The sequence below is a fragment of the Melanostigma gelatinosum genome, assembly GCF_949748355.1.
Source record: "Melanostigma gelatinosum genome assembly, chromosome: 8".
Classification (NCBI taxonomy): domain Eukaryota; kingdom Metazoa; phylum Chordata; class Actinopteri; order Perciformes; family Zoarcidae; genus Melanostigma; species Melanostigma gelatinosum.
The window spans coordinates 16,252,879-16,268,857 of NC_136641.1; the positions used below are offsets into that span (position 1 = coordinate 16,252,879).

The 15,979-nt window shown below is 42.2% G+C and overlaps 1 protein-coding gene across 2 annotated transcripts; it reads right to left on the reverse strand.

Annotated features, from left to right (window-relative positions):
- Positions 1-1,182: 1,182 nt before the first annotated feature.
- tead3a (TEA domain family member 3 a) lies at positions 1,183-14,420 on the reverse strand. 2 transcript variants are annotated; one of them, XM_079272968.1, is made up of 13 exons: positions 14,249-14,420; positions 10,141-10,386; positions 7,284-7,348; positions 7,034-7,096; positions 5,754-5,765; positions 5,204-5,314; positions 5,047-5,090; positions 4,890-4,951; positions 4,667-4,800; positions 4,403-4,573; positions 3,701-3,841; positions 3,413-3,565; positions 1,183-3,294 (listed from the first exon to the last, which is right to left on the reverse strand). In XM_079272968.1, the coding sequence occupies exons 2-13, from the start codon at positions 10,145-10,147 to the stop codon at positions 3,181-3,183; spliced, it is 1,077 nt and encodes a 358-aa protein (XP_079129094.1). In that variant the 5' UTR covers positions 10,148-10,386; positions 14,249-14,420; the 3' UTR covers positions 1,183-3,180. The 2 variants fall into 2 exon arrangements, with proteins under 2 accessions (XP_079129094.1, XP_079129095.1); XM_079272969.1 differs by lacking the exon at positions 5,754-5,765.
- Between the last annotated feature and the right edge of the window lie 1,559 nt (positions 14,421-15,979).

Here is a 15,979-nt window from a genome sequence, read left to right on the forward strand (position 1 = left end):
GTTAAGAAAACATAGTTCTCTCTTGTGTTGAGAACACCTGTAATCCCAAGCACGTATAGAGTTAACATTATCACCACAGCGGTACCGCTGAGATGATTAGGACTTTGTTACGTATGCCTTGGAGGTTTGCCAACACATATACAACATGCAATTTATTACAAATAATTGTGAAAGATTCTGAAAAAGTTTGATGGAACAAATGGATCGACAGCGTATAGGTTATCCCTATGGAGGCATACATAGGGAGTATGTGACTGATTACATGAGTATGTCAGGAGACACATTCAATGTGATCTGGACTGAAGAGATTAGAGGCTTTGTTGGTAGTAGTAGTAGTAGAGGCCCGTAACTTGAACGTCCCTTGATTTTTCAAATCAGTATATTGTCCCTCTAGTCGTGCACATATTGTATGAAATAAGCATACAGTATATCTTTCATGTTGGCAAAATACCAAGCAGCCAAAATGAATATTTTTTAGCAACAAGTGTACTTTTTTTTCCTTCAACATTCAGGAATCATTAAAATGAGCATTTGGTTGTCTAAACGTATTGCCAATTAGATGATGTTACTATCTTACCTGAGAAGGGGAGACACCTAACTTGTCACTCACACACACATAGATGCACGCTGGTTATGCACGGAGATGGTGAAGCCTCCACATGTCAGTGCTACAGATACACTGTTCCAGACTCTGAAGTCTGAACAGCTGAACAGCTTTTCAATTGAGGCGAAGGCACCATCTAGCAGGCCAGATGAGAATTACAACCCATCTGACGTGATACTTTTGAGTGTATGTCAGTGAGAGTAATTCATCAGAGTTGACTAAAGTGACTAAAACTGTCCAAGCGGCTAAAACAGTAGAAAAAAAACGGAGTCTCAATTCTGAAGACCGAAAGTGGGCAAACGCCTTAGATATACGTAGTTCCACAGCAGACATTTTGACTTATGGTAAATTAAAAAAGAAACATGCCGCTAAATGGATGTCAGCAATCATTCATTTTCTTTTACACCTGTGCCTCTTCTACTGGGACATGTCAAAGTGTCCACTAGGACCAGGGCTGGATAGCAGCGCCTTAACGACACCTACGTCTTGATACAGAGACAAAACATTCTTTGAAGAAATCCCTTTAACAAATACACCAATTGCATAATACTGAACCAGTTACAAAAGCTTTGCCTCAATAAAAGTTAGGATTTATTTCAAAATGTCTTATTTTCTTTCTCTGCTACTAAGAATATGAACAAACATTCAAAGGCAACTTTTATTACTTGACAGTTTGATACTCGAGTCCATGACGAATATGTAATTTGACCTAACTCTGGTATGAACAACTAAAAATGATATTTAGATGTTTTCCTCTCATGCAGCCACGTTTCACTATGAAGACTTGATTCTGCAAACACCATGTGGTTTTATTGGTACAGCATGAAGGCACAGATATAATTCAGTGAGCTGACTGGACCAAAAAAGGGGGGGATGGGTCACAGCCAACCAGAGTACACTGATGGGATAAAAATAAACAGATCAAAGTTTTGGCTGACCACACAGTGAATAAGTTTGTTTTTTTTAAACCAGTTGGCTTTTACTTTCATGATAATAGTTAAAAGATAATCCTGCCAGGAGAGGGCGTAATACAGTCAATTAACATTTACTATATATAAAAAATGCTGGTAGCAATGTGTACCAGAAACAAAAACACATTACATAGACCAAAACAGAACAAAAGCAAGTGTAAGCTGGATAATTTGTTAGTGTTATCAGACAAAAATCTACCCCAGTGCACTGTGGGTAACCTTAGCGTGGTCTGTACCATACATCATTTTGCATACACCAAAAAAAGATACAACCAAAACACCCATCATTTCTGATGTTTAGAGTAACACTTCTAGCTGTGCTGGTAAAATACAAAAAAAAAAAAAAAAAGATAGTTCATCTTTACAAAAACAAGTCTATTTACCTTGTTTTGGCTTATAAACAGTACCATTACAAGTGTAGTGTACACGTCCTATACATCAGTGCTCCTCAGGTTAAGGCTTAATGAACCAAAGCACATTCTTATCCCAACTCACGCGGAGGTAGAAATACTGCAGCGATCCAACGCAGTTAGACTAAAACAGTATTGTGTAAATGAACAGTAAAAAGATCATTATTTCATTCAAAATGCTGAACTTAAATCTGAAACTGGCTGGGAACTAGTTTGTTTACAAAAACAAACAAGTCAAAATGAAAAACACCTCTTTGACATCGGAACAAACGATCTTCCCCTCCACACACTGTACCACTGGAAACCTTTGAACAGCAAACACACCTAAAAGCATGGCCCTCTTTACACGCCGACATGTTTCAAATATAAATACGACTTTTACGTCTTCACGTGTAGTGAATTGCATTGTGGGAAGAGGCACACTCTTTCCCACTAGTTCTGTAATATGATCCTAACAGTCTTGATTAAACCAACTGGAGTATAAGGATTCTCCGCACTCGGCAGTGATGGAGGACACGGCTCAGTCTATTCCTACCGTACAGAGATGGTACAAACTGTAGAAGGCGTCGGCATTGTGAAAGAGTTACATTAACACTGATGAAATGATTTCATCGACAACCTTATATTCAAACTTGTCTCACATCAGTCACACCTACAATGTAAATGCATATGCTCGGAAAACTCCCCGGCGAAGAGTGTCCTTTTTTAGTGCACCACAGCTAGATTGTCATTGTATATAATGTATATGACGGAAGAATAGAACATATTAAACTTGATTAAATGTAGTTTGGCTCTTTCGCTGGTTTCTTTTTCATCATATGCTGGTCAGCGAATTAAAAAAAAAAAACATATTAAAAAGAAAACTCTTACACCCACAATGGCATTGAGAGGCGAGCAAAATCAGTTTCACCGGTGATTCTCTTGTAATAACATTACAAAACATACTGATTTTGGGCAAAATCTATAAAAATGAATTTAAAATGTAGTGTTTAAGTCATGGGATGTCAGGAAAAGTGTGCATAGATTGCTGCGATACACATACGAAAGGTGTGACTACAGTGTGACTGTTGGTCTGTTAAAACGAGTGTGTGTTTAGAGTCGAGGAGTGTTGATTCTGTGTTTGAGCTGGAAATAGTGTTGATGCTGTATGTATCAAAAAGTCTGTGAAGAGTCTCTGCATGCACGCCACGTGCCGCTAGTCATTAACTAGTCGATAAACATGGTACTGTGCACCGTGTTCACTGGTAGACACTTCGAACACGAAGGCGATGCACAGCAGAGTCTCCTGAGTTTCTCTGTTGGACACCACCTGGCAAGAGGAGGAGGGGGGAAAGAGGAAACCGTTAGGGAGATCAGGATTCAATGACAAAACATACGAACAAACACCGGGCCAGTGTTCCAGATGGAGGATGTAATGACGCACACACCTGTAGGATGGTGAAGTTCTCCAGTACACTGTTCATCATGTATTTCTCTGGCAGGTGTTTGAGCTTGTGGATGAAGTTGATCATATATTCACACATGGGCGAACGATTGATGCGGAACACATACTTTCCCCCTTCCATGTGTGCATATTCTGTCTGAATGGGATGAATCCACACATGCACGTCACAATTTAACCGCATGATTATGGCGGGTATGAGATTCTTTATTCGCACTTAAAAAAAAAAGGAAAAAAAAGAAGAAAAAAAAAAAGAAGATGTTGGCGTCCTCACCTCAACCTTCTCGACCACCTGTTTGCCAAAGGAGCAGACCTTCGTTGAGACACTGATGGTGATGTTTTCTGTACCGCTGTACTGGCTGCTCACACCGTAGAACACACCGGCGCCCTCCTCGATGTCGCTGCTCAGGTCGGCCTGGAACAAGAACAAAAGCAGATTGACAGAGAGTGTCAAAAGAGAGGGAAAATCAGAAGCAGCCATTATCAAAAACAAATCTATTACAGCACATATCTGGGTCAGGAAGGAAATATATCCACCATTTGTGTTCTGGTGAGGAACACTCAACGTAAACATGCATTTTGTTTTGTTTACAAGAAAACTCTACAGGGCACCTCCGAGTGAAATACGGTACTGCTGAACGAAGCAACTACCACTGAAGCAGTCCTTTCCTGTGTAACAGCCGGCTGCAGCGGCACATTGGCTTTGCCTCCCCCGTGTGGTGCAGCAGGTTATAACCGGAGATTGTAAACTGAGTTGCGTAATGTATAACACCAAGTTAAACCAACTATCTAATGCAATGACTGTTATACAATCTCATGTAAAAAACTAAAACGTCTGTTAGTGTCAAATTCCCAAATGCTTGGCGCCTCGTGATCATTTATGAATCAAAGAATTTCTGTCCTGCAGCCTGCTTTGCAGAGTTCTCGGTTATTAAAAATGATCTAATCGGGCAGAAAACTGGTTTTCTGTACTGACCCAGAACTTGACGAGGAAGAACGCGTTGTGTGGCCCTTTTTCATACAGCTCCTTCAGGCCTCCTTTCTTCTCGGAGAACTTGTCGTAAATCTGCCTCACATCTATGGACTCCAGTACGGGGTCACTGTAGCCAGGGTTTGATGGGCCAATGAGTACGAAAAGGTGTTTATACTGTAGGGAAGAAAGGAGAAGTGATAATAGAGAAGACACACAGTTTTGGCGAATATATATATACATAGATCGTTGTTGTCTGGATGTCTGTACCGTCTCCCTGTCTCTCTGGATCTCCATGAAAGCAGAGTACTCCAGGAGCCGTAGTTTTGCTGAGGCGATGGTTCTGTCTTGCCATACGGGAGCTGCTATAGCTGCAGGTCGTGGGGGAGGCAGGGGCTCATAGCCTGCGAAGCATTGAAACCAGAAAAGAACAATTAACATACCAATAATCATTGCCATTTACTCAAATCAGTGAGTTTGCGTTCACACTTACTGATAGGTGTAGGGACAGGGTCTGGTAGTGTCGTGTATGGTGGCTGTGCAAAGGGCTTGATGCTGCAAAAGTACAAACCTCAAAAATGAGCAAATGTACCAGCAGAAGCACAAAGACTTACTCCAATTTTTTTTAAAGCAAGTAATCTGCCACTTACTCCTGAGAATGTCCAGGCTGTCCTGGCATAGGGCCGGGCCAAAACTGAACAACGGGAAAGACAGGAAACGGGACAGATAGTGTTACTCAAGAGTTTCACCCAGAAGGTGGAAAAGAACATACGTGTGTCTGCATGTACATGCATTTGTTTGTCTCACTCTGACTGGTGGTGGGAACTGAGTCTGGGGTTTCATTACGCTAGCAGACACAATCTGAGCTGACGAGAGGTTGGCTACCGTCTGCAATGCCTTGTCTTTGGATACCTGGTCCTGAAAGAGAAAGAAAAAGTAATACACGATGAAAACTTGCCCAAAAAAACCCCCAGTAAAATATAGGTTGACGTTCCAAAGTCAGCAAGCCTTCAAGGCCGGTTTAGACAGAAAGCCAGCCAACATATTATAGAGTACTTGAGCATGATGCAGTAACTATGAGGGAAGACAGGACAGAGTGCAAAGCAGATAACAGGGGGGATGCCAAAGCAGGAGGCGCACCAAGCTAGCAGGCTAGGAGAGCTAACTGGACCATCACCAGTATTTAACTAAAGCCACTAAAAACAAGAGAGTAATGAGCAGGGGGTTTTTTTTGGGGGGGGGGGGGGGGGGGGGGTTTGGCAGTAGAACTGCATTGTAGACTAGCAGTTATGTGATACCAACCAAAAAAAGCACAAAGCCTGAAGCAGAAGATTGTAGTTGTATAATCAAAACTTACCAAGTTCATGGCCTACGGCAAAGAAGACACGTTATTAATTAACTTCAGTACATTCACAACAACAGCAGGTCACAGAATCACTATTAGGTGAAGAGGGGAAACCCCTTCCTCAGTACACACAGCTCTTTGAAATGACTACACCGCTGACCTACCTTGTCAAGCATGCTCACAGTAAGCTCCAAACTAAATGTATCTTACGTCGACAGGACGAGCTACATCCTATTCATCTGTGCCGACGTTTGTGCCAGGAAACATACCGGCGTGGAAATCTGAACACGTTCTCCAAATGTGTAGCAGGATAAATGCATTTGGTGCAAAAATGATGTCACAGAGTTTATTACAGTGAATGGTAAAACCACAAGACAACCGCGTAAAACGGAAAAGACATAAAGACGGGGGGAAATGTCTGAGAGTGAGAACGTGGAGATCAGAAATGATTTGAAAGAGAAATCTGGAAATTTGTAATATGCGCACGTAGATGAGGTGCACATTAAAAGCTCCCTGTACGTCTGTGTGTGTGTAAGCTTTTATGTCTACAGCCATGCACATGCTTAGGTCAACCGAGCCGGCTACCGACTAACATAATTATCTGTCCACAGCCACGAGCCTCTTGAACGAAGTAAACTGCTCCACATTAACGGGCATGCATTATAACGAAAACCTCTTCTCCACAAATTAGGATACACTGTTGCCTTCAAGGAATCTCGGCTGACGACGTCAAACACTAACAGAAAATAGAACAAGTTAGCAAAGCCTGAGCCCGCCACGTTCCCACAGACACTATCTCAGAGCCCTGATGATGCAGTTACAAATCATGCACCTAACTTTTTGTGAGCTGGATTTATACTTCATCAAGTTGTTCCAGTGGTCCTGCCTTAGATACTTCTATAAGAACCCCGATATCACCACTACACTAAATGCCTACGTCATGCTTTATCATTTAAACTTTCCTTCCCTCGTACAGTAAAGTAGGACCTCAGCAGAGAAGCATAAATCTGCTATCAGCTCGGACAAAGGCCTCTGTGCTGATTTACTGTTTATGTTGGGTTGGATGTGGGTCACATGCAGAGCGAAGCAGCTAGCACGATAACGTCAGTGAGCGTGTGTACCTTGAGCTTAGACTGAATCTCGCGAGACTTTCTCTTGACCAAGACTTGCAGGTGACTAGAGACCTGACGAAAGACAGGACGAAGGACAGCGGATGGGAGGAAAAAGGAAAGGAAAAAGGAGAGGGGGTGTGACTACAGAGGGAAGGGAGGGTTGATTCAGTGGGCACCCACCTTGATGCTGGTCTGGTATTCTCGTACCCTCTTACGTGCCAGAACCTGAATGTGACTAGACACCTATGGAAGCAGGGTGACCCCCATGAAAAAAGCACACATTCACAGGGTGATCTTGCCATTTGAAATAGCCACGGTCCATTAGTTACCAATTTAAATGGGTAATTTACAACAAAATAAACATCAGAAGATATGCACGGTGCAAATCCTAAATGAAAACACACACGTGCTAAACAGCAGCTGTGCATACCTGCTTGCGTGTGCGCGTCTTCCCTGTTCGTAGCTTGATATAGCGAGCTATCAGCTCGTTCCGACCTAAAATTGAGAAAGTAATAGAATACAATCAGAGTGGAGCACTTCAAACACAAGCATCTTGGTTACACACAATACAATAATGTGTTTGATATCAGAAAGTAAGACACAGATGGGGCTGGTAGAACCGGCAAGGAAAGGTAATCCCTTTTAAAAGTTTACTTAACTGAAGCAGACACTGCAAAATAAAGAGAAAAAAAACATGGCTGCCACTCAAATGTGACCAGACAACCAATTATCTCTCCGTTACATTTGATGTCTTGGGCATATAGGGCCCTATAACTATTCATGAAGGTCTAAAAATGTCTAACAGTCTAACTCAGCAGCATCATTTTGCTCCTACACTGTGCCATGTAGCTTTTGTCTGTGGTATGTTCACAAAATAGGCCTCCGTGTCTTTAATTACACCACGCCAACCGCTGGTGCAACCAATCTCATCTGTTCCCTGAAACAAAAATGACCCTAAGAGGCAATGACGACATTAATCTTTGTATGAAGCAAACATAGATGAAGATCCCATTTGAAATGAAGAAATAACATAAAAGTTTAATGCACTTTCAGTGAGAGATGGCAAGGCTACTTGTGTAGTTAACGGGCTTCAGAAATGTGGTGAACACAGAGTGCACGATCAGCCCTTTTCTTTATCTGCCTCCCCCGGCTCCAACCCACACCAGATGATCTGCTCGTCTCTAAATGTAACTGGTGAGCAACTCGCTATTCTCCCTGCTGCAGATGTGAGAGTTAGAGAGAGGCTGAAGGAAGCCAAACAAAGCGTCACAGACCGCTTCCACAGCTTTGTTCTCTTCATCGCATCACCATCCTTCTGGGAAGTGGTGCGATGCTGTCGGGACTTAGGTCACATCGGGCTGAGTCACGTCAGCTCTGGAGTAACCAGAACACAGGATCTCCTAAAATCAACAGATGTGCCTGACTCAGACCAGGCAGTCTGCTGCAATTCCCTAAACAGGACACATGCGCTTTCCTGCAGCCCAATAATACTCCACATAAGGCCAAACCAGTTTATCAGAAGTCACACATTCCATTTGTTTTGTGTGTTTACACCTTGACACGAAAACAGAAGGCGCATTGGGAGATCAGTGAGGAAACAAAAAGTCTTCAACGTGGAGATTGATCGCTCCGATCCAACCTTCTCATCCCAATACAGATACCTGGGCTGAGTGTTTATTTAAAGGATCACTGACAGACCATTCTTTTATGTGTAATACCAGTTTTGACTTAAACATTGCTTTCTTAACTGAAAACAACATGGAATAAATATACATTAAATCTACTGAATTGTTATTTATTATAACAATAAACCACACACCAGCAACTTGGTCTTCAAAAATGTACAGGAATTACAATTCAAACCTAAAACCCTTTTAATGCAGCAACAAACTGGTCAAAACTTGAACGGGAATTAAAAAGTGAGGATATAATGTGTGTGTGTGTGTGTGTATATATATATATATATATATATATATATATATATATAAATAAATGTGTCTCAAATGTGTCTCATTCTTCACACTCTGGGTAGAAACTCTTGAATACCAAATTGGCTCTCCTAAAAATGTATTCTTCGTTTAATAAATACAGGCTCTAAAATATATTGTGCTATTGGACACATCACCAACATGATGCTGTGATATCATTCAAACAAGCACCCTCTGTTTTTATCTGCGTCACCCGGTGAGTGCAATCCACTGAGACAGTGATCTGTGCGCTGATCATCCTAATCTGGGAATACATGCTTGACACCAGAATCCAGGGTGACATCATGGTAGCTACAGATCACTGAGACTGGGGCTCAAATACGACTGGCCTAGTTTAGCAGAAGGAGGTATTACCTGTAAATTAACTGATATTTTATTATAAAATTTCACAAATTATGCAAATATTTAAAACTAAATGGGGGAATCAAAACAGTCACAGTTGCTATTACTAGGCAGTGATCAGAGGGTTAATGAGAGCGCGGGGATTTTGTTCAATCTCAATGTAGCTGTGTGACACGTGAATGCGTGCACCAGTGGGACTCTTTGTTTACTTAGATGGAAGTGGGGGGCGGTCAACACAGCGAGCCCACACTTCCACAAAAGGAGGAAATGCTGCTGCCACGTTGAAACAAACCGTACCTTTCATACTCGCACAAATGCATGACACGGGCTGCTGCAGGCCGCATGCCAACACTAAAGTCAAAAAAGCTAAGAATGTTCTAATATAAAAAGGTAGGAAGAAACTGTCAAAGAGATCAAACCCGTAGTCGCAGGCAGCATCCTGACCAGATACTAATAGACCGATACAACTGAGTCCTAAAGCAACTAGTGCCCAGAGGAATGAGACATCAAGCACCGTCTTCATATTCTCACCCGAACCTGACCTGAAATCTCAACCTGCTCTAGCCTTTGATGCAGTCAGTGCCGGATGCCCTTTGACCTCAAGCTAAACAGCCATCTCTCAAAATACCTGCAGGCAGATCACCCGAGCAAAGCCTAAGAGGACAAGAATGATCCATCAGCCTCTGGGTTTACAATTGTTCACAGTGGAACAACGGCTTTTGAGGGACAAAGTTTAAGTTTGATATAATTCTGTAAAACTTAAGGCTGTTAGAGAGCGAGTGCAGTTCATTCATTTTGTCCGTTATACTTTATGGTCGTGGTGTAACGGACTGTAGTTGATCCGTGATCTGTACGGGACCCCCGCCCCCCTATATTGTAATTTTAAAGTCATCACCATCAACATGATGGCTGGCTGGATGATCATCATTACGTTAGGTTTAGTTTCCTGTTCCTCACCATACATCTTCCCCTCGTCAGAGAGTATGATCTTCCTCCTGCCGCAGGGAGGGTAGATGGCCAGAGCTTCGTGAAAGCTCTGCTCGATGTCTGGACTCCACACTCCCTCGGGGTCGCCGTCCAAAGCGCGGTCCGCCCCGTCTGCCGCTCCTCCTTCTGCATCGCCGCTGTCCTCCTGCGCCCCGTCAGGGCTGCCACGGCAACTCCACTCCGACGCAATGATGCCGGCTCCTGACCACAACACACCTAGAGCACACAGCACAAGAGGGTTTTTAAAGGGTTCCACATCCTCTGTCAAACCTTCTGTTGTCACATGGCATGCAGTTTACAGTGACAATAGCGGCAGATTTATTACTGAAAATGAACAGTCGTTTTTAAAACAATGGCTCTTGGATTTCACACAAAAGCAGCCTTCATATATATTCTGCGAATGTAGATTTTGACGGCTGAAAGGACAACTGTGGCTGGCAGACTTTAGCTGTAACTAGTTGCCTAATTAAGCTAGCTAGGTTCAAATTGACACGTGATTTATTCGCACAAATTATTCACGTTTGATCTTAAAAGACAGTCAGTATGTTATTTTATAAACTCGTCTTGCTGATAAATGTGTTAAATGTAAAACTAGTTTGGTGAACACACTCTGTGCTTGCCCTGAGTCCAGGTTTTCTTCCACATTAAAAAAGCATTACACCAAAATATATGTACCCCAATGTGAGAGCAGAGAGCAGTATTTGTTTTTATAGCTGATGAATTTAGAAAAAAAAGGCATCGCAATCAGCAATGTCTGAAGAAATGAATGCCGCCGTCTTCTGGATGTTTTCAAAACAGAGTTCAGCGTGAAATCATCTATTACAGCCACACACAACCCCTAAAGTCTGTGAACAAGAAATAATGAACAAAATACATTGTTGTAGTTACATTTTTTTTGTAACTTTTCTTAAACAAGAGAATATAACTGAGTCTTAAAGTTGCCTTCTACAATTAAAAGAATGAGCCATGTCCCTTCCACACAGTCAAGCATACAGATTATTACTTAATACAGCACTTGGTATCAGCCGATACCTAAAGCCCAGGTACAGATATCAGTATCGAGACTAAAAAACTCGGATCTGTGCATCTATAATTCTTAATTTGTACATGCGCGCTAAGATTAATTAAACCCTGTGAGTTTTAAATGAGTCTCATCGACAGGCGGGTCAAGAAATCGACTTTATTCAACCGAACACATTGCGACAGACAGACGGGACCGGGATTAACCATTTGGTTGCCAAGAACCGCGACAGATTTTCTGGACTCCAAATATCTCCACACTTCACCAACAGTGAGAGATCAGATTCAGCCGAAGTTGTTTACCGCCTCCGTGTACACAGGGTGTATTAATAGCCCTGGCATCCGGGGGTTAAAGACCTGACAAGCAAAATGGCAAAACATTAAGAGCATGTAAATTTACAAAGACGCTGGCCACGGTCAATGAAGACACCACCAGTCGGTTGCGCTATTACGGTTATACCAGTTAGTGATGGCAAGACCAGATCGACATTTTCCTTTCGCAACAAAACCTAGACAACTCCACTTTAAAAAGGCAGTTATTGAGCCATATGAACGTCCCAGAAGCCTGCAACATGAGGAAATTACACATTCTTCTGTTATTGTTGAAGATGCTCCAAGTCTCCTCAAACACATGCACACATATGCAACACAAATGCCGCTTGGCGTAATGTTTTCCAGAGTGTGTCTAACATGGCCCCTGCCACAGAAGAACCACAGAGGATCAATGTGGTTGCAGGAGCTTCCCCTGCTGTGGTGGGCTTATTGGACGCTCTGCACAGGGCCTTCAGTTTGAATCACCGCAGACGGGACTGAAGCAACATTGTGGTATTCACGGGGACATGAAAGTTTAAAGAGGTTTAGGGTACAATTCACAATGCAACAGAAGTTCCCTACCTGTGGCTGATTCATCTGAGAGGTCACAAGATGATGAAATGATTTTTATGTTTTCAGACTTCGAACATATCTTTGATATTTATTCTTGTGAAATCCTTTGTATTTTCACCTACAAAGGCTTTCAAATGAAAGATGGAGCGAGAACTATCCCACGTAACTACTCAAACCTTATCCTGCGTTCCAGACAACTCGGAACTCGAAAATTGCCGACCGCTTACCAGCAAAAACGGAACGCCACTTAAAAGCAAAGCAGAAAATGTCTGACTTCAGAGTGTAAGATTGTGATAAAAAAAATACCCAAACTTCCAGCCCATAGAGCAAGTGCACTAGCTGTTATTTAATTCTCTTCTGGTTTCTCAATGCAAGTCTATGGAAAAACATCCTTTGTGCCCAATCGCATTACGTGACGGACCTGGAAGATGTAATTCCAAAGTCTGGCAACTGTGTCAAATTTCTAGTGATGTCATCTGTTACCTCATATTGTTTTTCCTTGTTTTGTTAATATGCAAGGTGGCTGCACTGCTTGGAGTTTAACTGTATGTACACGAGCCAAACAATCCTCAGCTTGTCACAGTCAGACATGATTTGGGTCGTGCACCTGGAAAGCTTACAGGTGAAAATAGAAATGGGAAACGTCGAGCTCCAACGTTGACTAGAATGCAGCATAAGGCCATAACCTGTGGTGATTGGTCATAGGTGTTCATAGGGGGTCACTGCTAAATAGGATAACACACGGTACATTTCTTTGTCTCAGAGTGGCATATCGGCACAAAAAAGGAATATAGATTGGGTTATGCAACATTAAATACACCCGTATTTGATGTATTAACATTTATTTATGGTAATTTCAATACGTTGTCACCCTAATGACAATGTAAGCTCCGTTTGTGGCAATGAAAAAGCCACTTCAATACTTTTCTGCATGTAGGGTTTAATAAAGTCAGAGCAAACGTGTACACATATATAAATAATTGAGGAGACAAAGTCAAAACATGTATAAGTGTAGTAATAACATGGCCAGGGAGTGCATGTATCAGGACTGACTGTATGGAAACGTTACTTTGGTCTAACATTGCAACTTAGGCAATTAACAGCAACAGCTTGCCAGAGTCGTGGTGATGCAAAGTTAGGACATTATGCACTGAAGGCATATGTGGCCCTGTCAGTTTCAATATAGCTCTCCCAGTGGCCAAAAGGTCAGATGTTTGGTGCAGAGAAGCCAGAGCATTGAGCTAAATAAAGCTATGAGCTCAGCTAACATTGACAAGAGACATGCACACTACGGCCTGTCTTCAGCTCCAATAGGAACGGTGACTTTATGATTAACCGAGCTAGATCATCACAATACTTTCAGATTAACATGGCCACCTCAGCTGACTACTACTAACGTTACTATTACTACTACATGCTCCTGTAGGTTCAAGACAGCAAATCAATCAGACTTTAAGCACTTCGTACGAGTCTAAAGATCAAATCTTACAGCAATTGGATAACTCAGTCAGGATATGTGTGTGCTGGAGACGAACAAAGGTGTTTTTTCCTCTCCTCTGTCTCCTGCTGAACCCGTAAGACCAGTCTCACACGTTGGTGACAGTTTTATAATAACACGAAAGGAATTCTTTCTGCTAGCATGTAACGTTAAGGCTAGCTATGAGGGGGGGGGGGGGGGGGGGGGGGGGGGGAGAAACGAAATCACACTCAAATGGTTGGAAGCCGTGTAGCCAACTGTGAGTTGGCAAAAATCTTGCCTTTGATCCAAAAGAGTGAAAAAAAACTAGGCCTAGCTGTTGTTAAAACACCGTAAACCACTTTAAAGTACAAGCGGCGGTGTTGTTTTCTACACTCCAGTGGGTATTTTACAGACAAGCCACTGATAGCTGGCGTGCTAGTTGGTTAGCTTGCGAGCTAATAATACCTCATCAAACTCCAAACTAAGTCCAAGAGACGCCTGAAAAGTCACCGCGAACACAACCACGAGAGGCTGGGTGAATTAAATAGGAGCTCGCTGCTAAAACACAGGAGCCTCTGATTCAGCAAAGCGGCAGCGGGGGAAATGCGAAATATGTCAAATATCCCAAAACTTCCAAGCACACACGAAGCGAAGCAGCTGCCGCAGCAGGAAAGTTTGAGCACACAACAAAGAACTATCTGAGAGCGCACTCACCTCACTATGGCTTTCCTGCCCTTGTTGTTACAGGCACACGCTCTTCCCCGTACGGAGTTGTTTCTGAAGCAGTTTTGCTGAGTATATCGCGAGTATTTCCTCGGTACAAATAACCGTGTTTGACAGAAAAAAAAGGCGGAATGCCAAGTATGAGTTTGGTATGGAATCAACGCGCGGAGGAAAACGCACAGAGGCGTGGCGTCGAAACACGCGCACACGCAAAAGTTTTGGGTGTCCCAACGCAAACTCCTCCCATGACACCGGACTCCTGGTGGATGAGGAAAAAGGGGATAGGGAAGGATGGTAGTGTTGAGTGTAGGTCACTATGATGATTTCAACCCTGATATTGCTTTGACTACATATTTGCACTGAGAGTGGAGAAGTATTATACTACAAGTTGAATAAACAACAACAATGCTGCTTCACTATTTGGGCCTGAGAGCTACACGCTCACTCTGTGTCAACAGGTTTGTGCTAATACAATTTTGCTTTATTCCCTAATCTCGAGGTCACTTTCCAAGATTATTGGGTTTAATCAAATTACTTGCCGATGAAAATAATTCCCAGTAAAATCACATATCCCCAAAAAGCGATTTATATGACAGTCAACACAGATTTATTCCCACACTAATTAAAACATTCATGCTTCCTTTCTTCATAGGACCAATATCAGTCCATGGAACCTACACAGCTGTACATTTATTAATATTTTTTTGAATTGTATGTTATTTAATGTACAAATAATGGTGTATATTAAAACTTTCTTTGGAGAGGGAAACATCAGAAACCATCATGGGACATATCACTTGGTGACATGAGGCTCACTGATCTTCAACGAACTCTTTTTCTTGTGTGTCTATTACTCAGGTATTGATTCAAATGTATTCTGTGCCAATTATACATTTACATTATTGACACACGAAGAGTGTTGTAAATACCCTCTGATGTCAAGTTACACATTGTGAAAATATACACTCCATAGTGACGTGCTGGGACACTGGGGGGGGGGGGGGCGCTGACAAAGCTGCTGAGGGATCTAGATAGGCTTGGGTAAGCCCTGGTTAATGATTTACATCACCTACAGTATTATTCTCCTATACTGGCAAGGTAAGAGTAATTAGAGGACAAGGCCCTGCTTATGCAGCCATGTAACAGTGAATCTATTGTAAAAGGAGATGTAATGGGCTCTGGATGAAATGTCACGAGACTGACAAAGAGATTTAAACACTATTATTCTCAACTGCTAACAGTAAGCTCCTGTTTAATGGTACAGATTAAATGCTGATATCTGAGCAGGAACCTTGCAGGAGTTACAGCTATTTCTAACAGTTGGAGTCGGTCATTGAGGTTTAAAGCTGAACTCAACATTATCATCCCAATATATTTAAGGCTTGCTTTCGTTATCTGCACCTACATGAAAATGCATTTGTCACCCACTTGATGTGCCATTGGAATGACGTTATCCCGGAATATGGCCACTGGAGGGCAGTATTACCCTAGTAATGAGTATATTACTATATCAGGGGACTAGCAGGCCATGATTGTTGAAAAAGTAAATGCCATTAACAGCCAATAAGGAAGCTTTCTTTTTGGTAAATGTTTTATTTGGGTTCATCGTTGTGAATTTATGCCAGAAAATAAAGAGCCATTTCATCGTTTAGTTGGGTCAAGATGAATGACAAAGCCAAAACTTTAAAATTATAAAAAACATTTATTTGGAACAAACAAAAG

Excerpts from the sequence above, each read along its gene's own strand:
- tead3a (XM_079272968.1), bottom strand. Across the intron at positions 3,842-4,402 it reads TCTTCCTCGTCAAGTTCTGG|GCCGACCTGAGCAGCGACAT; the intron begins GTCAGTACAGAA and ends TTCTTGTTCCAG. Across the intron at positions 3,295-3,412 it reads AGAACTTCACCATCCTACAG|GTGGTGTCCAACAGAGAAAC; the intron begins GTGTGTGCGTCA and ends TCCTCTTGCCAG.